Source organism: Camelus bactrianus, chromosome 7 (genome assembly GCF_048773025.1).
Source record: "Camelus bactrianus isolate YW-2024 breed Bactrian camel chromosome 7, ASM4877302v1, whole genome shotgun sequence".
In the NCBI taxonomy this organism is placed as follows: Eukaryota; Metazoa; Chordata; class Mammalia; order Artiodactyla; family Camelidae; genus Camelus; species Camelus bactrianus.
The window spans coordinates 47,479,250-47,501,777 of record NC_133545.1 but is presented as its reverse complement, the minus strand read 5'-3'; the positions used below and the strand labels follow the sequence as shown (position 1 = coordinate 47,501,777).

General features: G+C 37.9%; 1 protein-coding gene across 1 annotated transcript in view; it reads left to right on the top strand.

Moving 5' to 3' along the window:
* The first annotated feature begins 1,708 nt into the window (after positions 1-1,708).
* SP4 (Sp4 transcription factor) overlaps positions 1,709-22,528 on the top strand; it is a 60,361-nt gene continuing 39,541 nt past the window's right edge. Inside the window, exons 1-3 of the mRNA XM_010967186.3 lie at positions 1,709-2,390; positions 2,799-2,914; positions 3,413-4,967. Of these exons, the coding sequence (XP_010965488.1) occupies positions 2,384-2,390; positions 2,799-2,914; positions 3,413-4,967 (1,678 nt within the window). The 5' untranslated portion in view covers positions 1,709-2,383. The remainder of the gene's footprint in view (positions 2,391-2,798; positions 2,915-3,412; positions 4,968-22,528) is intronic.

The window sequence follows — 22,528 nt, the reverse complement described above, 5'->3', positions numbered from 1 at the left end:
AAAAAATTGTTTGTTTTTCTCTTGTTAATTTGTGTTTTATTGGCGAGGGGTGTCCAGCTAAGAACTCAGAAGGATAGACGAAAAATTATTTTTCTTTCCCTACACTATGTGTTGTGAATTACCAGTATTAGCACTTACCTATAGGACACAATATTTAGGACACTTTGTAGATCCATTCTGAATGGATAAACATTCTTTCTTTAACCCATGGTTCAGAGCCAGTGACACTGCCCCTCTGAAGCAGGTTTTGTAAGGTAAGAAAAACTACAAAGAATGCCCCAATTCATAAGACTGCAAAAATGTCTTCCTTCATTCATCGTAGTGAATTGGGAGAAAAAAGACTGGGGGAGGGACAGTATCTATTTCAAAAGACGCACTTTTGGACTTCCTATATTGTATATGGTGGAGTAGAAAGGCGGCTTATTTAAGGATCTTAGGCTCATTTTTAAAGAAGGGGAAGATAATACTGTTTCATTCTTATTCGAATTGCTTTGTCTTGATGCACTGCTCGCCTTGTCATCAGCCCAATGTTGCAGTTACTTTAACAAGCAAAGGAAATGCCATTCAAGCGCAGCACCTGGGATTTCCTCACCCTTGCAACATGTCAGGCCTCAAGCAGGAGACAAAAAATGCTCAAGGCTGTGTGTGGAGCCCAGGTGAAAAAGGAGTTGGTGGCTGTGAACCTGGGTGTGTAACGGCACCTACTCCCCAGAGCCAATGTTTACATTAGCGATTGACTTCTACCTTTGGTACGTTTAATCAGGCGCTTATTATATTGCATGGCATCATCCTGATTTCAGGACTTAGCAGGAAAGCTGGGGTCAGGAGACTGCTCAAGTGCATTTGACAATTAAATGCTTTGTGCAGCCAGATGTGAATTCCACCTGCCCAGGAGCTTATTCTGTGACTAGGCCTGACCCAAATGAAGCTAGGCTTTCCTTCACCTCCAGAATCTTGTGAGCCCCAGAGAGTGAGAAATCCGACAACCACGCAGGCTATTCGGCAAAACCCCAACGCAACCTTTGAGGGCGGGTCACTGCTCTTCTCCAGCCAGCTAGAGACAACAAATAAAATGGAAGATCCTTCTCTGTGGGAAAGCAGGCCTCAGATTTGAAATGAGAGGCCTGAGGGAGGGAGGTGAGCAAAGAAAGGAAAGGTGAAGGCGCTGCTCCAAGAAGCCGGGTTCATTCAAACCCGGAGGACAGCAAACCCCGCCTCCACACGCCTCCGCCCGCTCAATCGCCGAGCGCTCCGGGTGTGAGCTCGCCCCGCGGGGAGCGGCTTGGAGCGGAGGAGGCGGTGGCAGAGGTGGTTTGGGCATCCCTGAGCGGCGGATAGGCCCAGGCAAACAACACCCATTCCCCCTCCCCCTCGCTCAGTTCAACTCCCACTCGGCCCCGGCCACGCCCTGAACGCCACCGCCCCCTCGGGCAGCTTTCCGCTCGGCAGCCGGGCCTCGGTCGGGGGCGGGAGGGAAGGCGTGCCTTGAAGAGGACGCCGCGGCCACCGGAAACTACAAGGGCCGACAGGCTTTGCGGCAGCGCCCCGCCTCCTTTCTCCCACCACTCAGCGCGCGTCACCCAGGGCCTCAACCAATAGGGAGCGAGCCAGGGAAAAAGGGCGCCCGGGTCCGGATGCGCCTCAGGAAAGCCATGCTCCCTGCGCGGGGCCAGCGGGCAGTTCACTGGGTGCGCCGAGTCGTCGGTAGCTCGCTCATCCTCTCGTCCGCTCCTCTCGCTTCCCTTCAACAATAGCCCTACATTTTTCTTTAGTGGCAGTTCTGAGGGATGTTGGAGCCGGCTTTTGAGGGGAGGGCTCTGGGAAATGAGTAGGGGGCGGGATATCCTGGGACAACAAGTTTGGCTGTATGGAGGGCCTACCGGCAGCGCGCCTGAGCTAGAACGCTGAGAGAAAGAGCGCCGGAGGAGCCACGGGAGGAAAAGAAAAGCTGCTGAAAGAATAACCCCGAGAAAGGGGGTGGAGAGGAGGCGGCCCCAGCGCCCCGGCCCCCGGCAGGTCGGCGGCCAATCCGCTGGGGGAAGGGGTGGAGAGTCGGCGGCTCCGACAGAGAGAGGCCGAGGGGGGTGGGGAGTCGGCCAAGCTCGCGCCGCCCTGGCCCCGCCCCCGGCCCGCGCCGCCGCCCTCGCCGCGCGCCGCCGCTGTCAATCAAGGGCGAGTCAGCAGGGCTCGGGCGGAGAGAGGAGCTGCTACGCCACAGCCCAGCGGCGGCCATTCGCGGAAAAAGAGGCAGAGCCTGTGCCAGCTACAGCCTCCTCCGAGCCACCGCGGGCGGGCGGGACCGGCCTCTCCTCCCGCCTCGCCCCCACCCCCACCCACCTCTATCCCAGTGTCTCCGTCTGAGGGTTTGTCCTGTTAATGCGGGATGAGCGGTACGTATTCTCCACCCCCCTTGGTCTCCTTCACCGCCTCCCTCCCTCCTCCCTCCCCAGACCCTGCTCGGTTCTACCCCCTCCCCCGGGGCCGCTGAGATGCTTTAAGGGGAGGAGGAGAGGGAGGGAGGGAACCAAGGGGAGGGAAGGAGGGTTGTGTTTTGTCTTAATGTCTGAGAGAGAACAACCTTCTGGGTGTTGCTCTGGAGCCGATGGGTCGGGTTTCAAACCACGTTTTGTGATATCCCCCTCCTCCCTTCGCTCCATCTCCCCCACCCCCTGCCGGTGTGCGTGGATCGCGGGTTTATGGAGATTAATGTTCTGGGGGAGGGAAGGAAGAGGAGAGGGTGAAGATGAATAATAATAATCCTAATAACCTGTTGTCGTGTGGTGGGGGGGTTGTTGCAGATCAGAAGAAGGAGGAGGAGGAGGAGGCGGCGGCGGCAGCGGCGATGGCTACAGAAGGAGGGAAAACCTCTGAGCCAGAGAATAACAATAAAAAACCCAAAACCTCAGGCTCCCAGGTAAAAGCAAACATATATATATATAATATAAAATTCATCGCGAAACGTTAGGGGAAAGAGGGAGTTATGCCCTTTAAATGCCCAGAAGTGAATAACAGGATAAAAATGTTTATCCACTCAAAGCATCTTTCTGAGAGTGAGGAAGTAAATTGTAAATTCATAAAGATTTCACATGTTTGGGATATCGTTGTTTAAAATTACACCAGGAACTCAGACTATAAGAAAAAGGTGTGTATTTTTCCAAGGGCGTTTTGAGTTTAGGAAAATAACACATCAGGAAAGTTTGTTAGAAATTACCTTTTATTGAAACTTTCTATTACAGGATCTGCTTCCTTATTCCTATATCTTGCTGCTTTTGTTAATATTTATTTTGATTTCTGCCACTTCCTGAGTAAGTTCTGAAATGATGTCTAAATAAACCCCTCCCAAGTACTGGCTTTCACTAAATCCACCCACTTTTTTTTCCCCCCCTCTCCTTTACCATCCCATTTTGGGTAGGACTCTCAGCCCTCTCCTCTGGCTTTACTGGCAGCTACTTGCAGCAAAATAGGGACTCCTGGAGAAAATCAAGCAACTGGACAACAACAAATTATTATAGATCCAAGCCAAGGATTGGTGCAACTTCAAAATCAACCACAACAGTTAGAACTGGTAACAACACAGCTTGCTGGAAACGCTTGGCAACTTGTTGCCTCCACTCCTCCTGCTTCAAAAGAAAATAACGTTTCTCAACCAGCTTCTAGTTCATCTAGTTCTTCCAGCAGTAATAACGGGAGTGCATCTCCCACAAAAACTAAATCAGGTAATTCTTCCTCCCCTGGTCAATTTCAAGTCATCCAAGTACAAAATCCAAGTGGTAGTGTACAATACCAAGTGATTCCACAACTTCAGACAGTGGAAGGCCAGCAAATTCAAATCAATCCAACTAATAGTTCATCTCTACAGGATTTGCAGGGTCAAATTCAGCTCATTTCTGCAGGTAATAATCAAGCTATACTCACGGCTGCTAACAGGACAGCTTCTGGGAATATTCTTGCTCAAAATCTGGCAAATCAAACAGTTCCAGTCCAAATTAGACCTGGTGTTTCAATACCACTGCAATTACAGACCCTTCCTGGTACTCAGGCTCAAGTTGTAACAACCCTACCAATTAACATTGGAGGAGTGACGTTAGCTTTGCCAGTGATAAACAATGTGGCTGCTGGAGGAGGGACTGGACAGGTTGGCCAGCCCGCTACTACTACTGAGAGTGGGACTTCCAATGGGAGTCAGTTAGTTTCCACACCCACCACCACCACTGCTTCTGTCAGTACAATGCCGGAATCTCCCTCCTCCTCCACTACCTGCACAACCACTGCTTCAACATCTCTGACCAGCAGTGACACATTAGTGAGCTCAGCAGATACGGGCCAGTACGCAAGCACATCAGCCAGTAGTTCTGAACGCACTATTGAAGAATCTCAAACACCTGCTGCTGCTGAGTCTGAAGCCCAGAGCTCCAGTCAGCTTCAGTCTAATGGAATACAGAACACACAGGAGCAATCAAATTCTCTTCAGCAGGTGCAGATTGTAGGCCAGCCTATCTTGCAACAGATCCAGATCCAACAGCCTCAGCAACAGATTATTCAGGCTATTCCACCACAGTCGTTTCAACTCCAGTCAGGGCAGACGATCCAGACCATCCAGCAGCAGCCTTTGCAGAATGTTCAACTTCAAGCAGTAAATCCGACTCAGGTGCTTATCAGGGCTCCAACTTTAACACCTTCAGGGCAAATCAGTTGGCAAACTGTACAGGTTCAGAATATTCAGAGTCTTTCAAATTTGCAAGTTCAGAATGCTGGGTTATCCCAACAATTAACCATCACCCCAGTGTCTTCAAGTGGTGGCACGACTCTTGCGCAGATTGCTCCTGTGGCTGTTGCTGGTGCCCCAATAACTTTGAATACTGCCCAGCTTGCATCAGTGCCTAACCTTCAGACAGTGAGTGTTGCCAACCTGGGTGCTGCGGGCGTTCAAGTGCAAGGAGTTCCAGTTACAATCACTAGTGTTGCAGGTAAGTCACTACAATCTTTTCTCTTTAAAGATCCTCTTACACAGGTTTTGATAACCATTGGTTATTGTTTTTCTTTGCTAACTCTTCGATTTGGCATAAACCTTTGAAGTAAACATAATCATAGGGAAGCTAAAATACACAGGAATATTATGCTAACTACCCTAACTCTATAATCATCAGTGTGACCATTCACAGTCATATTTTTTAGCATTAGGTTTCATATGTTAAATTTGTTATGGTTTTATCAGACTATTTTGTGAAGCAGAGCCTGATTAGAATCATAATTTTTTTTTGTAATTTGGAGATCATATTTGAGTATACTGGAACTTTTCCGAAAGAACACTGGTCAGAATGCTAGTTTATGTCTTCTTTAAGGGAAAGTAGGTTTAAAGTTGAAGTAGTGTACAGTTATGAGTCTGTTGAAGTTATAATTCGACTTGGTAATAAAGCTTTTTCTTAAATTGAGTTACTTCTCAACATTTCTGCATCTTGTTGCCCAAACTTCTGCATTTTACTCTACAGTGTTGTTTTAAACTAGCTATTGATGCAATTGAGAGTAATAATTTTACGTTGCAGACTGTTTCATTAATTTTTAAATCTGCTTTTCTGCTAACACCAGAATTTGCTCAAGGTTTTGAGTGAACAGTCCTTCACTTATAAAATTATATTTAAGTAAAATCTGTTGTGGTTATGGTATTTTTAGGTGTTTTTAGTGTGAAGTTGGTGGAAAGCAATGAAAAATGAAGACAGTAAAGTGTCACAAATTTGAATTCATTTTAAAACTAGTTTATATAGCAGTCATTTGTTATGTGGGAAAATAGATATTTCTGAAGTATTTGGAAATCTAGTCTTACTAAGTATTTTAATCTTTCTGGACCAGTCTTATTTTACCTAATGCCTTTTGTTTTCTAGTAATTAAACACTTTTCATTGATTATGATTTGGTGAAAACCTAGTTGTGGTTTTAGTGTCTTTGATGCTTTCAGACCTCTTTCATTAAATTATTGCTATTTTGATAATCTAAAATGAATAAGCATATCACTTTGGAACGATCTTTCTTGTAACAAGTTTCAGATAAATTATGCTAGGGTTCTTGTTTCACAGTTAATACCTAAAGGTGATGTATATATTTAAAATTGGAAGTTGCCAGATAGAGAGAGCTCTCTGATTCAGGAGAACAGATTATGTGTTTTATTTAGACACCCATTAACTCTAAACCAGAGCTGTCCAACAGAATTTTCTGTGATGATGGAAATGTTCTGTATGTGTTCTATCCAATATGATAACCACTAGCCATATGTGTTTATTGAGCACTTAAACTGTGGCCAGTGCAACTGAGGAACTGAATTTTTAATTAGACTTTATTTTATTTAAATTTAAACTAAATAGCCACATCTGTATTGACAGCATAGAAACCTAGTGAAAGTATTTCAAGTGTGGTACATCTTCCCATAAAACTGTTACAGCACAATTATATGTATGTTTTTCTGGATTACAATCCTTAGCTTGCTTTGTTCCTGCTCTTTCTAAACACTGACAATAAATTAAGTATTTTAGAAAAATGTCTATTTTGAGTGGGTTGAATGTATTTATATTGTCAAGACAAAAGTTATTTCACTTATATTTCATATTACTTATTAAGAATTAGTAAATTACGATTAATTAAGAGAACTGAATAATTTATAATTGAGGTTAGAAATAGTTCTGTTCTCTAATTGTTATCAGTTAAATCTCAGAGTTTTTCCTTTGCCTGTTGTGAGGGTAAGTTAATGTAACTAACTGAGAGTATGATCTTCTGACCGCCTTAGATGCATTTGAATGATAAATTACTATAACTGCAGGATCCAATTTCTGGAACTATAATTTTTTGGTATGTTTGCTTTTCAAACAAACTTTCCAGGTGGAGTGATTATAAATCTCATATAAGTTTGAGAACCAAGGGTGAAGTTGTAAGCAATGAACTAACTGTAAGGCAAAATATGGAAGGGATGGATTTTGAGCCTAGTTCATAAGTGCCTCAGAGAGTGGATTTCTATGCCAGGTACAATTTATAGTTTTTATTCTACAAACATATATTGACCAGCTTTGTGTTGAGCACTCCCAATAGGTGTGTTTAGTCTTGCATTTTCAGGGATAATTTTTTCATTTAAAGAGTTTATACAAGGGGAGGGTATAGCTCAGCGGTAGAGTGTGTGCTTAGCATACACGAGGTCCTGGGTTCCATCCCCAGTACCTCCATTTTAAAAAATAAATAATTAAATAAGTCTAAGTTACACCCTCCCCAACCGCAAAAAATTTTTTATATGATTTGGGGGACAGTTATGTGTGTGAGGAAATTTGAACTTGATGTAGTTGGATTTTTTCCTTCTGAAACCAAAGATTTAAAATTTTGTTGGTCTAATAGACATGTTCTATCATTTTAAGAAGATAGCTATGTTACAAAGACCAGAAATGTACCCTGATCTGAGTAGTTAATCTGGGCCTACTTGTTTGCAGATTTTACTTTATTTCCTAATTTCCTAGCATAGTTGGTGCTTGACAAATGTTTGCTGGATTAAGGTATAAATGGTGATGGAGAGGCACAGTTCAGAATTGGGAGCAGCACCCTGGAGTGGTCTTGATGAAGCTAATGATGGCTCTTTTCATTAATTTCTTTTGGCTTTGCACTTTTAAGACGTTAGGAGTGGTACACCAAGTACCTTCCTCTCTCTAGAAGGGAGAGAATGAGCAACAAGTGCCTATGTATTATCCCTTTTATAAATGTGCCCTGGAAGTTCAGATCTTTTACTCTGTGTCCTCATTCACTTTTTCGTGCTTTTTGATTGTTTCATTTCTGCCCCTCCCCCCCACAAATGGTATTGTTTAATTTATGGGAAATTTTTGGCTCTAAATATTCCAGCAACTATTTCCAGGGTTTGAAAACATTATTAATAGTTAGCTTTGTCAGAATGTAATGTCTAGCTCAAGAACAAGAGGCCAGAAGTTCTCTACCATCCAGCCTCATGTTACTCTTCAGAAAGTGTAGGAAGTATTCTGGAGGATATGGACAGAAAGAAAAAAATCATACAAAGTAAAGTGAATGAAACCAGTTTTTGAAGCTGGGAGCTTCATACTTGATTTTATGAAATGGGAATGTTAATGACAACCTAGGGGAACCTCTTTCCTTGATAATGTATTTAGCATAATGTGTTTCTGTGGTTTAGTCTCAACTCAAAATCCTGATAACAGGTTGAGCATCTAGCATTTAATTAGAATTGTAGTAGGAACTAAATGCAGGTACTCCCACTACATATTTATTGTTTGTTTTTTTTGTTGGGGTTCTGAGTTTGACTTTGAAGAAAAAGCAAAAATCCTATTTTCAGTTAAGAGCAAAGGTAACAGCTAATCATGCTGCTGGCTTAAGAACATCCTTTGTTTTAACTAAGTGAGGAAAGTGAATGATGTTTTCCTCAAAAACAACTACCTGTTTTCACAATGTATTCTAGTAGCCAGAGCCCTAGATAAAATGAACTTTAGGAATTGTTCCTCTTTAAAGAACTTAGAACATGTAGGGACTATTGGTTTCTAAATTTGTAATCAACTTGCACTGGTCAGCAATTTGGCTAATTTTTGGCCTTCATCACATACAGTAACAGATCATGCTTTTTGCTTGATGGATGGAATTTCTTTGTCAGTTTTAGCGGAAATGAACATTTGTATACAAATTCCTACACATAGGAAGTTCAGACTTGAGAATAAGATGTTGCTGCTGGCTCTTCAAGAACTAACTTTCTTACCTTTACTTCTTTGGGAATTTAAAGTATAAATCCTGGGGATTAGCAGAACCAGGACTAGGAGGGCTGGTTTTTCACTATTAGTGAAAATAGAGACTAAAGGAAATAAATGACACGTCTATTTAATTTGAAAACCTAACTTCACTCAGTAGAATCAACCTCTTATACCAGACTTTTTTCCAGAGCTACTAAAAGTAGAAAATTGACTTGAAATTTAATACAAATATGGTTTTCCTTTGCCATATGTTGTATTAATTTGGATTTCCCTATTAGGCATCTTAAGATAACATATACACATATGTTATACACATATACACACATATGTATGTGTACATATATAAATGTATACACATTTATCTATGTGTATACATATGCCTCTTGTGTTTGCTTATTTCTTTTTTTTCAGAGAAGTCAGTGTTTACTCCTGTAATTTTATTTCTCTTAACGTTTTCTAATACTGTTTGTTATAGGTTGGAATTCATTGTAATGAAGGAACTTAAATCTTATGTCCTATACAAGTGATTTGGGTTCTGAACTACCAAGTTGGTTTTACCCATTAGAAGATGTATAAGCATGATCTTTAAGATTTGTTGATGATGATGATATATCAATATCATTGCTTATTTTTAAGTTTTTCAGAGAAGATAAAGAAAGTACTCAGTGTAGACCCACATTAATTGTTTAATAGGGCATCGTTTGGGAGGTATTTCAGGATAGTGGAACAAGGGAAAATAGAGTGTTAATCATCAGCTTTTCATATCTGAATCAGAGAGTATATAACAAGTAATACTTAAGGAATATTGGAGCAGGCATAAAAGCAAGTTGAAGAGGAAGAAAGGACGCTTGATTGAGAAGAGAGGAAAAAGGTGCTATACATAGATCTTAGAGAAATAACACGAATTTACAGAATGATGGAATTTTAGTTTCAGGTCTTTGAGATTATTGCTCACCAATTGTAGCCTTTTGTTATTGCTGCTAAAGTTTATTTATAAAGGAATTTTGTGTTTTTACTATTATAAGTGAAAGCAGAAATATGTCAGGTTCTGCAGTATACTTGGGGATGGCATATTAAGGATTGACCATAAAGGGGGAACCTGGCCTGATATCAGAGTGTATATATATATATAGGCTCTGCTGTACTCTTCTGATCTAGGTATAGGGTAAGATTAAATGTTCATAATGCTTGTCATTTTGCTACCTAGTGAATGAGCAAATTGTGGCAAAGGAAACCTTTTAAACCAGATTGCTTATGTAAGTATGTATGGTGAGATAAAGGCTAAATGAAATTGTTGTTAACTAAGGTAACTTAAAAATAATTGAACATCTTTCCCCCTCCCTCATTCCTTAGTGGTATTTTAGAACTGAAGAAATTGAAGCCCAGAAAGCTTGAATGACTTTCTTGTACTTTGTGGCAAAATGAGGACTAGAATCTTGACTTCTGTCACGTTGTCTTTCTGCTGTATTTCTGCCTTTGTTATCCAAATCTTTTGCTAATTAATGAACTTGATAATCATCCTTAGCAAAGTCCTTGAATGAATTATGGAGTAGTGGACTCGCATTTAAAAGAATTTAGGGATCATTGGGAGCAAGTATGGGTTCCCTAAGAAACCAGGTTCATGTATTCTTTCTTTAGTGTTTCCAGATGAGGATAAAAGGAAATAACATTGGTGCAATGTATCTTGATTTCAGTGTTGATAATTGTGCTTTCTTTAAAAGCTTGTGCTGGTTTCTCTGTTAGGTGAAAAATGTTGACTATCTACCTCAATAGAGGCCTCTGATATTGTGGTGTATGGGTCTATCCTCAATGACAGTCCTGTTGAACATTTTTTTCAAATTTCACACTGAAGGATGGCCTATTTACTGAATTCAAAGATGAGGCAAAGTTGGAAGATACTGCTAATAATATAATAGGGCATGGAATTGAGATTCGGACTAATGTTAATAGGCTGGAAAGCAGGACCAGAATTAGCAACATAAATAAAACAGGTAAGATCCTCTATTTATGGGTGGGGGTAGGGATTGTATACCTGCAAGGTGAAAAACATGGCTTGGCAGCAGGACATGTAGAGATGATTTGGGATTTATTGGCTATATGTGAACTAAGAGTAAAGCTCCTGTACTTCGTGCTTGTCAGACCATTTCTGCAATATTGTGTACATTACGTGTGGCACATTTTAAATGGGACAGTGACAAACTGGCAAACATATCAGAAAGGATTCCCAGGATGAAGAGTGTGGAAAACATTTCATACTACAATAATCAAAGAGCTGGGGGGTTGTATTATTAAAAGAGAACAAAAGAAAGTGTGATAGCTTCTTTGGATATATGGAGAGCTGTTTTTTGTCCTTGTCTTTTAATTAATAAAGTTGTGGTATGTTTTGGTCCTGGGAAATCAGTAGAATAAGTGTATGTACACACAGATTGACCAGTGCTGTACAATAATAGATTGGCTTGTTTCATGAAGGAGTAATCTTCCTATTGTCAAAGTCTTCGTGTCTGTCTACTAGAGACACTAGAATGTGAAAGAATTTCTTGTATGGAAGGTTTGGTTAGATAATCTGTGAGTCTTCTAATTCTAAAATTTAGGACTCTATGAATATTTGAGTACATACTTCTATTCTGGGTACGTCCATCCATTTGATGAGTGTTCTGTGGAAGTCTTGTTAAACTTACATGCTTGACTAAGTACTCAGGGATTTGGTGGTGCACTGATAGGGGGTCACATGGTAACAGTAACAGAGTGGGAGAATGAGTAGTTTAAGATACGGATATTAGCTTGAGGTAAACATCAGAGTAAATGAGAGAGCTATATAAAAGGATTATCAGAAAGCTCTGGTGAAGTGCAGCTAAGGATCTGGGGAGAGGTATACCCACAGGTGGAAAAGAGGCGTTATGTTTCAGTGTGGTAAGAACCAAGTGACTGATGGGCAGTGTCTGTTTAGGCTGTGAAGGTACCTGTCTTGAAAGGATACTTCGATTGGGGAGATAAGGCTTACATAAATCAAACAATTATGTGGCAGCTGCATTTGCATGTGAGAGTTAATACTTAAGTAAGGGGTTTTGAGGTATGGAAAATGACTAGGAGAGCTCAGAGACTAGTGAGATCAGTGGTTTGCAGTAAACAGGGAAGGCTTTCTGTGGTGAAGGTTGGTTTGGGAAGTGGGCATTTGAAACTTTGAGGGTAGTGAGGTGAAGAGAGAGGATGTCTTGAGCCAAGCAGCTGAACTTGGAATGAAAAGCATAAAGCCCTCACATGGAAGCTTCCAGCTAACACAAGGAGTGGTGTTTTCTCTTTTCTGTGTTCCATAGAGGCATAGTGGTCTCACAGAGTAGCTCAGGATACGCCCAGTGGACTACCTGCCACCCCTGCTTCAGCCAGAGAACTTGTGTGTTTATTGGACTGTTTGCAAACATTTTGTTTTAAGGAGAGATTCTGCCAGAATAACAAAAATAGGTTTGCAAAATACAAATCTAGTGGATGGAAGGGATTGAATGGTAAGTTTTGCAAATGATATTATTGGAGCATTTCTCTGTAGATAAATGTACGGAGAAGTTAGAAATCAGAAGCCCAGTAAGAGTAATATTGTTGGAATAATTTAGCTTTGAATTCACAGTGGCCTTGAGAAAGCCTATGGTAGTGAAGTTGCTTAATACAAAAGACAGGTTGTTGAACTTCTCTTTAGTACACAGAATAGTGACATGAAATAAATGTTAAGGGATTTGGTAAAAATATTAGGTTTGCTGGTACCTTTCCTTTACTCTATATGAAGTATGGTAACAGGTATTGAGAAACTAAAGATAAAATGAGACACATTTGCCTGTCTCACAGAATATATTATCTATTGCAGAGATAAACAGTATTCCTTTACATCTAAGACATACTTTAAAAAAAATTGTTACATATTTGAAATTGGAATACACCTTATAATCAAAGGCATGTCATAGTCTAATTAGCAGAATTTTTCCTTATGATCACTTGCATCTTAACTCAGTGGAATATGATGAATATATAGTTAAAGTACAACGTGACATTTAGTTTATAAAGGCTATAAATGAGGCGTTATGAAAGCCCAGAGGAAAGAGAAACTAGTTCTGCTTGAAGAGTTCTGGGAATATTTTTGTGGAGAGGGTGATCCTGAGCCAGGCCTTAAAGGATGACTAAAAGTTTCCCAGGTAAGGATGAGGAGGGCCATTTCAAGTTATGTTGAATTTTCCATGCAGTTTGGAAATTCAGTTAAGGAATCTTCTGTAAACAATGCAAAATTCAGGCTTGGATCATGGAATGTCAGTATACTTTAAAGTTGAATTGTAAACCTCTGGTGGACAGGGGTTGAATCTTATATGTGTATTTTTTTTTTTTTCTGTTTCACACATCGATGAACATTGCTCAGTACATATAATCCTGATACTGAGTTAGGGGAAGGGACACAGGTGGAGAGCTTTGGTTTCGTAAGAGAATGGGATGGATAGATCCTTGGGGGTAGATTCAAGATGCGTACTTGAAAAGGAAAGAGAGTTTATGATTATAAAAGGAAAAGTGATTAATAAAATGAAATAAAAGGAACTTACATCTGATTGTTTCATATGTTTTGGGAGACAGTTGCAGGTGAGAATCTTAGCATTGAGGGGAGTTCTGAGGATAAATCAAAGATATTTAAAGTTTCTTGTCCCTCAGAAGTTATTATGTAGGTGCCTCGTAACATGGCCAGTCAGAGAGTGGTTAGTACAGTTCTGTAAATAATGAGTCAAGTCACCACAGCTTTTTGTTCACAGAAGCGGAGCTGCTTTTGCACAGGAGTATAGGAACCAGATAGTGATCTGTGCTGTGGTAAGTGGGTACCTGTGCGTGGGGTGGGGTTGGGGGAGCGGGTGGAAAATCCTTGATCAGTTGTAGTTGAGGTGTCTAGGCCAGGGACTTGAGGGAGAAGAGGGAAGAGGGAAAGATTAGATTCATATGATGACCAACACTATCTGTATTTATATACAATAAATAATTATACTTAAAGTGGTTTGTGCGTCCTACACACTTTCCTTTGTATTTAAATCTATATATGAACCAGTTTAAGACATTAGCATTTGACAGACATTTGTCATAAATACTACAAACTTTGACAGTATGCGTGTTGAAGCAGTCATTTGATCATTTGTGATTTTATTAATAGCTTTTATTTATAATGTTAAAGCACATTGCATTTTTATTTCTAGAATTTCTCTCACCTTTTGTCCTCTTTGATAGGATGTCAGTACCTATATTGATTTTAATGATAGAGCAGGTCAGTGGTTTTAGTAACCGCTTGATAGACTTTGATCCATTTCATGGACTCCCAGCTAGCAGACTGAATCCATAAATTCAGTCAGCAAGTAGGTTCTCAGAATCTGTATTGTGAGGCTTGATATCTTCCTTACGAGGTTGAATAACATGGGTCTGAACTCCCATTTCCGTAATTTTCTAATAGGGAAATAAATCATTATTTTTCATGAACGAAACAAGAAGTAAATGTGTTCTTGAGCCCTTAATGTTTGTTTTATATTATGGCTTACATTTACTGCATGTTTATATTATGCCATGTACTGTATGCAATACTTGATATACTAAACTCATTTACTCTTCAGAACACCCTATAAAGTTTAAGTATTGTCAGGTGCAAACACTAAGGCCTGGAGTAGTAAATACTTTGTTCAAGGTCACCTGGTCCAAACATTCTGTCTCTAGAACCCTGGCACTGTAAACATTACCACTTATGGTCTCTCACCACATTCTCCCTAAGTACTGCATTGTGTGCTTCCTGTGATCAGTTGTGGAAACAATTCATTGTCTGTCTCTCATATGTCAGACGCTGTGCTTTACCACTTTATATATATATTAACTCATTTAATTTTTGCAGTCTTATGAAGAAGGTAATGATGGTGACCTCAGCTTTTACAACAGGAAACCAAGGCTGTCAGTGATTAGTATCTTGGCCAAGGGCATACAGGTAGTATATTAGGCAGCTGGTAGGTGAAAATACTTTGTAAGGCTGGTGTAGCTGAAAAGTACTATCTTTACAACTAAGCAATGTGATTTTAAGTATCTTACTGTAATTATTGTAGTATAATCAATGCTTCCTATATCTTTAGTTGAGTGCTCTACTCTTCTATGTCCCTTTGGGTCACAGGGCATATATGCCACAGAGACAATTAGAATTTTAAAAAGTTTTATTACTTTGTGGTATTCTACATTGATAGGAAATTTGAGGCCAATGAGAATATTTCCTTTGTTAAATATGTCTCCCATAATCCAATTTTAAATTAATTTTAAAAACTAATTCTAAGAATATAAGCTATAGAGGAGTCATATATTTCATTTTCATTAATATTTATAAAATATTAATATTTAATTTAACTATATTAAGCTTTATTAAATATAAACAGCATATATTGATAATGTTATATTAATTTATACATACTGATACTCACATTAAGATTAATAAAATTATCAAGTATACCAAAAAAAGTGTGTACTTTATGAGGCCTGTATTTCATGACTTGCTTCTTGATCAGGATGTGACATGTCAGTATAGATATAAATTTACATACTTTCTGAAGGAAATATCATTAAGAAATGACTTCAAGAGAATCCAAAGATCATAAGAATTGTATGTATAGAATTTGTATTCTTCAGATAACCCTGCATGCCATTTTTTATGTAGCATTAACTTGCTTGATGGGGATGGTGCTGTAACTATTATTGCTGTCTAATGGATAAATAATAAACAAGATACATTTGAGTATCTGCCACTATATACCAGACATTGTTCTTAGTGCTGGGGAAACAAAAGAGACATGTTCTTTGCTCATGGGGCCTATATACTTTGCTCTAGGTGAGTTTTGTTTTATAACAACCTTTGATTATTGTTATTTTTAATACATGAGAAAAATCAAGGCTCAGAAATGTTAAATAATTTGCCCAGTGTTACAGAATTAATACATGGGGATGTTGGGGAAAAAACTCAGATTACGTCTAGCTTCAAAATTATTGTTGGCTGTTTCATCATGAGTCCTTGGGGCCAAGGAAGTACTTTCTATGAAAAGTTTTTAAAGTTTTTTTTCCCTCAATTTTTAAGTAACAAAATAACAAAGAAAATTGAAGACCAATTTCATTTTATAAGAATGATACATTGGAGTAAATTTATAATATATGAGAATGGAGTAAATTTAGTTTAGTCTATATTTTCAAAAAATGTGGTTGAGTTCATTTTGTCCATCTGTAAGTGTGTGTGTGTCTGTGTGTGTGTGTGTACATTTACACATGTAAACTTACACACCATAACATATTGAGTAGAAACTTGAGGGGATTGTATTCTGTATCTGTGGACCTATTTATATCACTTTCCTTGTGCTCCCAACCCTACCCTGTGATTAAGGATACCAGCCCATTTTGGAGTAATTCTAAAAAATTAGCACAACTTCTCACACTCCCACCCCCACCCCAAATCACAAAGAAAACTTCATTGTTTAAATCAAAGTATTCCGACAGCTCTCAGTGCTTTTAAAAGGATTCTCTGGCAGCTCTCTGAGCTGGCAGTGATAACTATGTATAATTTTCAGACTGGAAGGCAAACATGTTTCATTCCATAAGCAATTGATGATGAGCAGAGGTAACTATGACATATTTAAAAAAAGAGCTCTGTGCTGGGTAGTATGTTCTCTGCCATTAAATAGTTGTCTTACCTTTGGGAATGAAGGTCTTGGTTTTTTCCTGCAGCAAAATATTTGTATATGTTATATGTGTTTTGTAAAATGAAATATTTGAGATATTTTTGTTTGGTTAAAATTCTGTAATTTTGCACACAAACATGTGGAAACCAAATTGAGCTTCAATTTTATTTTGGTGAGCCAAGAGGAAAACTCAGGAAAAAATATCATTTAACAATATTTTTAGTTTTTAAATCAAATTGATTACTTTTTGGAGTAAAACTGAATGAAATGTATCAGTATTTCTAAAAATGTAGTATGTTTTGGCAAATCTTTGAAGCCAAATCTAATATTGAATCTAATGCTATTACCCTTTAAGGAAGGTCACTCATCTAGGTTTGAGTCATTACTAAGGATTCGCAGAATTTTTTAGATGATTCGCCACCATCTTTTTAAACTAGGCACATGCCCAGCCATCAGCAACAGTGAAGATGAAGGCCAGGAACCTAAACCCTTGGGAATTCACATCGCCATCTGGGACCTCATCTGACTAGTCAGAATACCCTTGCCATTGGATGTAGACATTGAGATGCCTGGTCAGAGACCAGCTGCACTTTAAGCCAGGGACTTAGGCTTGCTCAGGCCTGAGCTTCTCTTCCTAACAAGCAGCATCAATAGCCCTGTGAGAATAAATACTACCGCAGTGTCTTTGCAGAGAATTCTCTTACATGGTGTTACCTCCTAACCTTTCCAAAAGCTAGTTCCTTATCTTCAGACCAAAGATTTTACTGTAATCCTTGTGGCCTTCCTGCTTACCAGTTTTGCAGTAACCATCCCAATCCACCTAAGCACTTTATTACCTTAGTACTTAATGACTTAAACTTCTAGTCAGCCTGCCCCAGGGATGATGGTGTAAAATATACAAATTTAGAAGTAGAAGAGTTAAATAGATCTTTCTAGCTCAGTTTCAAAGGAGAAAATGTTTTACTTCTTATTCTAGAAGATGAGGAATATGACAGCTGATTTGTTGTCCAAAAAAGTCTCATAAAAGCAATAGTATTTTCATCTGCTGGAACTTTAGAATTTTCTGCTTGAGATATTAAAGCAGGGAGAACACCATTTTCAGCCTCACAACTGCTGGCACAAATGGAGTTTAATATAGATTCCAGCTGTACCTTGGGGAGGAAGTACTTTAAATTCTGGATTGCACTAAAGTCAAGAAGCATTTGTAGAATGACTTCTGTGAAGAAGTTTTTTAAATTAAATAATGATAAAACAATTTTTTTTAAACAAATGTGTTTCAAAAGTAATTTTAATATGATACTTACTTGGATTTCATTTGGTAGATTAAATTTATAGAAACACTTTTAAAAGTATGTATTTAATTACCCATGATAACTGAGAAACAAAAGAGTTGTTTTAGAAGTCATGTCTTAGAAAAGTTATGTATAGCACTCAACTAGTATACAAAAGTAAAACAAAAAGAAAACCACATAAAGAAACTTGTGCCTTCAAATGCCGCTTAAAAGCACCCCTAGTAAAGGACTTACTTTTTTTATGTTATTAAGAATTCTACATGCTTTTCAATATATTAACCCTCTTGTTACAGTAAAGGCCAGTGAGCAATCAATTCTTACTGGTTAGGAATAGCTAACTATTTCTTTCTACATAATAATACTATATAGATTTAACTTAAAATGAAGGAGACATTGTGGTGCTTGTGAAATAGAGATGGACCACATTGAGACCTGACTTCAGTTCCCTGGTCTGCCAGTTACTGTCTGTGATGTGGAGATGTCCTTTAGCTTTTTGAGCCTTAGTTGTAAAATGAAAATAACAAAATACTTACCGAACAGGTTTTTTTCCGAGGATTAAATGGAATAATATGTGAAAATGTTTTGTAAAAGCCAAAGCACTAAATGGATGTAAACTATTATTAATTACTATAAATTTACCCTTAATCCTTTCTTCTAAATTAATTACGTGTATGTGTTTAGCATTTTGCAGTCTCATTTTCTATTACATGGTCATTTTTGTATCTGCAGCATGTAGTACAATGCTGGTAATTTAGTAAACATTCAATAAATATCAAGCAAAAAGAAATGAGACTTTTCCATTACTTAGCTTAATTAAGTGTGTTAAGTACGAGTTTTGTTTTCTGTATTTGCTTTGACATCTGGACCCTTGCTGATCCTGGAGGGACTGCCCCTTTCAGGGTTAACAAGTTGCTAGAGATAGTGAACAACTCCACCTGGAGTGTGCTTTTCAAATACAAACCAATCCAGAGCCCGCAAGCACATCCTTTATGACCTTCTTACTTCAACCCACTATCTACCTGCTCTAATCAACCCAGGGCTGGGTACCAGACAACTGGGGTGCCGGTTATACCCCATAGCCCTTTGAAATTATTCAAACTGGCCAATCCTAAACCTGCTTCCCCTGCCTCGCCTTTTCCTTTCTGTGGAACAGCAATAAAGGCTTTTGCCCACAATTCCTCCCCCTCCCTCTGCCTTCTGACCTACCCAGGTTCTTCCCTTTGTGACCCCTGGTGGCATGGTGTGCCCCCTCCTCTTGGTAACTGAATAACAAACCTGTCTTTGGCAATGTTCTCATCTTACTATACCTCAGAATTTCTATGAATACATTGTATTTTAAAACAGTGGCCTACTGGTTTATTTTTTTAATTAATTTTTTTTCTCTTTTTTAAAAAAATTGAAGTGTAGTCAGTTTACAATGTTGTGTCAATTTCTGGTATACAGCACAATGTCCCAGTCATGCATATACATACATAGATTCCTTTTCATATTCTTTTTCATTATAGTTTACTATAAGATACTGAATATAGTTCCCTGTGCTATACAGTATGAACTTGTTTATCTATTTTACATATAGTAGTTAGCATCTGCAGACGTCAAACTCCCAATTTATCCCTTTCGCCCTGTTTCCCCCCTGGTAATCATAAGTTTGTTTTCTATGTCTGTGAGTCTGTTTCTGTTTTGTAAATAAGTTCATTTGTGTCTTGTTTTTAGATTCCCCATATGAATGATAATCATGTGGAGTTTTTCTTCCTCTTTCTGGCTTCATTTAGAATGCTGATCTCTGGGTCCATCCATGTTGCTGCAAATGGCATTATTTTATTCTATTTTATGGCTGAGTAGTATTCCATTGTTTAAATATACCATGACTTCTTTATCCAGTTGTCTGTCAGTTGACATTTGGGTTGTTTCCATGTCTTGGCTATTGTAAATAGTACTGCTGTGAATATTTTTTAATCCTTATGGCAAAGAGTCTTATTAAGAAATAGTAGTAAACATTGTTAATTTAAGGTTTCTTCAGAAGTAATTAGAGATTCACAATGCTGTTGAGATATGTATGTGTGTAGGTTCTTATGTTCATGTGTATGTGTGTGTACATATAGAAAAATTTTTTTAACCTCATTGGAAGATGACAAAAATTCTGATCTGCAAGGGTAGCTATTGGTTCAGCTATTTTTGTTTGTAAATGAAAAAACTAAGGCTCAAAGTGGATATGTAGTTTACCCAAATCACATCTTTAGTTGTTGGCAAAGTCAGGATAATCTAGGTCTAAGTCCCTGAGGCTTAAATAGACATGCAAGTGTCATAAGCTTTTTTATTAGGAAGCAAATAATAGGCAAATTTTTCTTGCTTCTTTCCTTTCTCAAAGGAATAAGGTCTGAAAGTTAATTTTGTTTTCACCTGTCCCAAGTGGCAGTGGTTTTGTTGCTAAGTAATTATTCCAATTGATACAGTTTTTTCATCTAGCAAAACTAAAATGTAGTTATTTAAATTTTATTTCTTAAACTATTTTTGACACTAGAATCCAGATATTTTGTGTCCAGAATTCACCCATTTTATATCTTGGCTCTTTTATTAATTTTTTTCTTAATTTTGTTTTTGGTGTTAGATTTACAAACTTAGGAACTTGTAGCAGCCTTTATGCTAGGTACTTTGTTGTAAACATTTTTCAATATTTATACCGTTATGATAAATTTAACTGGGCCAAATAATCAATTTGTGAACTGAGATAATATGGAGAGAAATTGTTGAGAGATTAGTTAAACTATAGTGAACGAAAACAATGAGTTTAGGAATTTTAGTGGGTTTTCCTAATGGGTTTTTTGGTTTGGTTTTTTATTTTTTGATAGACATAATTTTAAGAGGTAGACATATAGGTGAAATAGCATTCTGCAGTGTCTGTATCACTGTCTTTATATAAATATTGGCTCAAGTTTGGTGTTTCTACATTTGAAGAAATAGAAAGAACAGGTGGTTTTAACTTGATCCTCAATTCAGATGCTAGTGATAGTTCTCCATTTCCTCAGAAAACTGAACAAAATGTGGTGTAATTATGTTGGAGGAGAAATTTAGGTTAAATTAAAGCAATACATTCTTAATTGTGTAAGTAATTAAACAGGGCATAACTTATTGAGGGACGATGTTAAATCTCTGCCCTTGGAAATCTTTTATATACTAACTACCTCCTAGATTGTTCTAGAATTGCATGCCAGCTGCTCCTCAGGCATCTTCTAATTTTCTAAATATGAGAAATTATATTTTTTGATTATAGAATAAAGCACTTAGCAACTTCTTTATAGTGCAACCTTTAATCATGGAGGAATGATACTGAATAATGATCTGGTTTGTTTTAGAACTCATAGATTAAAAAAATTTTTTTACATTTCCTGCCAGGTTTCGCATTTGCCCTTTTCTTGCCAGGTCTTATTCCTGGTCTACTGGAGGCCCTGACGTGCTCTTATTGCCACAGAGTTCAGCTTTTGTAACTGAAAATAAACACTATAAATGGGAACTAAGTATTGGTCCACTATGCTACTTCTAATAGTAATCTGATTATCTTGGCTTCCTCCAGTGTGTGTAGACAATGCCTTGCATATAGTTGGTGCTTAATAAATATTTGACCTAGTAAATATAGCCCTATTGAAAAAAAATTTCGTATTTAATTGTTTGATTCCATTTTCCTTAAGTATATAGTCATTTCTCAAAACTTGTCAATTATTCCAAGGACTATAATAGTCATTTCAGCTGTAGTAATAATATGCATACAGAATGTTTGGATTTCCCTTTTTGCCTTTTTTATTAATTCAATAAAATATGATCATTTTATTAATCCTATAATAACATTAAAATCTCAGTATTTTGTATTATTATAAAATCTGATTTTATTTAATGACATATATCAGTTCTGTATTGTCTTTGTGTTTTGTAATGCTAATAAAAGTTAGATAAAACAAAAAAGTTTTTTCTTGTGTTTTAACATTATGTATAACATTCCTTAATTCCTTTTCATACTGAAATGTTACTCACTGGACAACTGTAAGTCCAGATAATGTAAATCTGGCCAAATTTCATACTTTTTTATTTAGGATTTTAAAATCATTCACAGTTCTTTACTAATTAAAACAAAAATTTTTATGTGATACGAATCTACTAGTGGCCTTTGGAAGTAATTAAGTTAGTAACTTTTTAGGCTTCCTTAGAAATAACTAAATGTAGTTTTGCTTTGTTTTCAAGCTCTGTATAGAGGATTTACTAGGTCTAGAAATAAGAACACTTGCATGTTGCTTTCCTTTTCAAAATCATCGAGGGTAAGCAGGAAAGAGTATTCTTTGATAATGACTAGATTGTTGTCTGCCCAAGCTGATAAAGCACATTGAATATTTCTGAGGGACAGCAAAATCAAAACAGAAAATAATAATTAAACTCCCTATTGTGACAGAGGGGAAAGGGATATGAATGTGATCCACTGTTTTTTTAATTAGCTCTTTTACTTTATATGATTTATTTCCCAGCTATTGCCATGTACCATGGTTAAATGTACATATGTGGAAGTAATCTTGAGATATCTTAGCTGTGAGCAATTAATGAAATAAACAACTAGTTTTTAAAATAGTTAATATAGGTGTATTGTAAATCCATGAATGGTCTTTTGAAGCTTTAGAGTGATGAAGAAATTAAAAGGATGGAACAGTTAAACTTAAGAGTTCTTAGGACTATTTTCAAGAGGAAATGTAGAGATCATTTGTTAAGAGTTAGGCTTTTATTATAATTTTACAGTGAAGTTCATTCATCACCTTGCC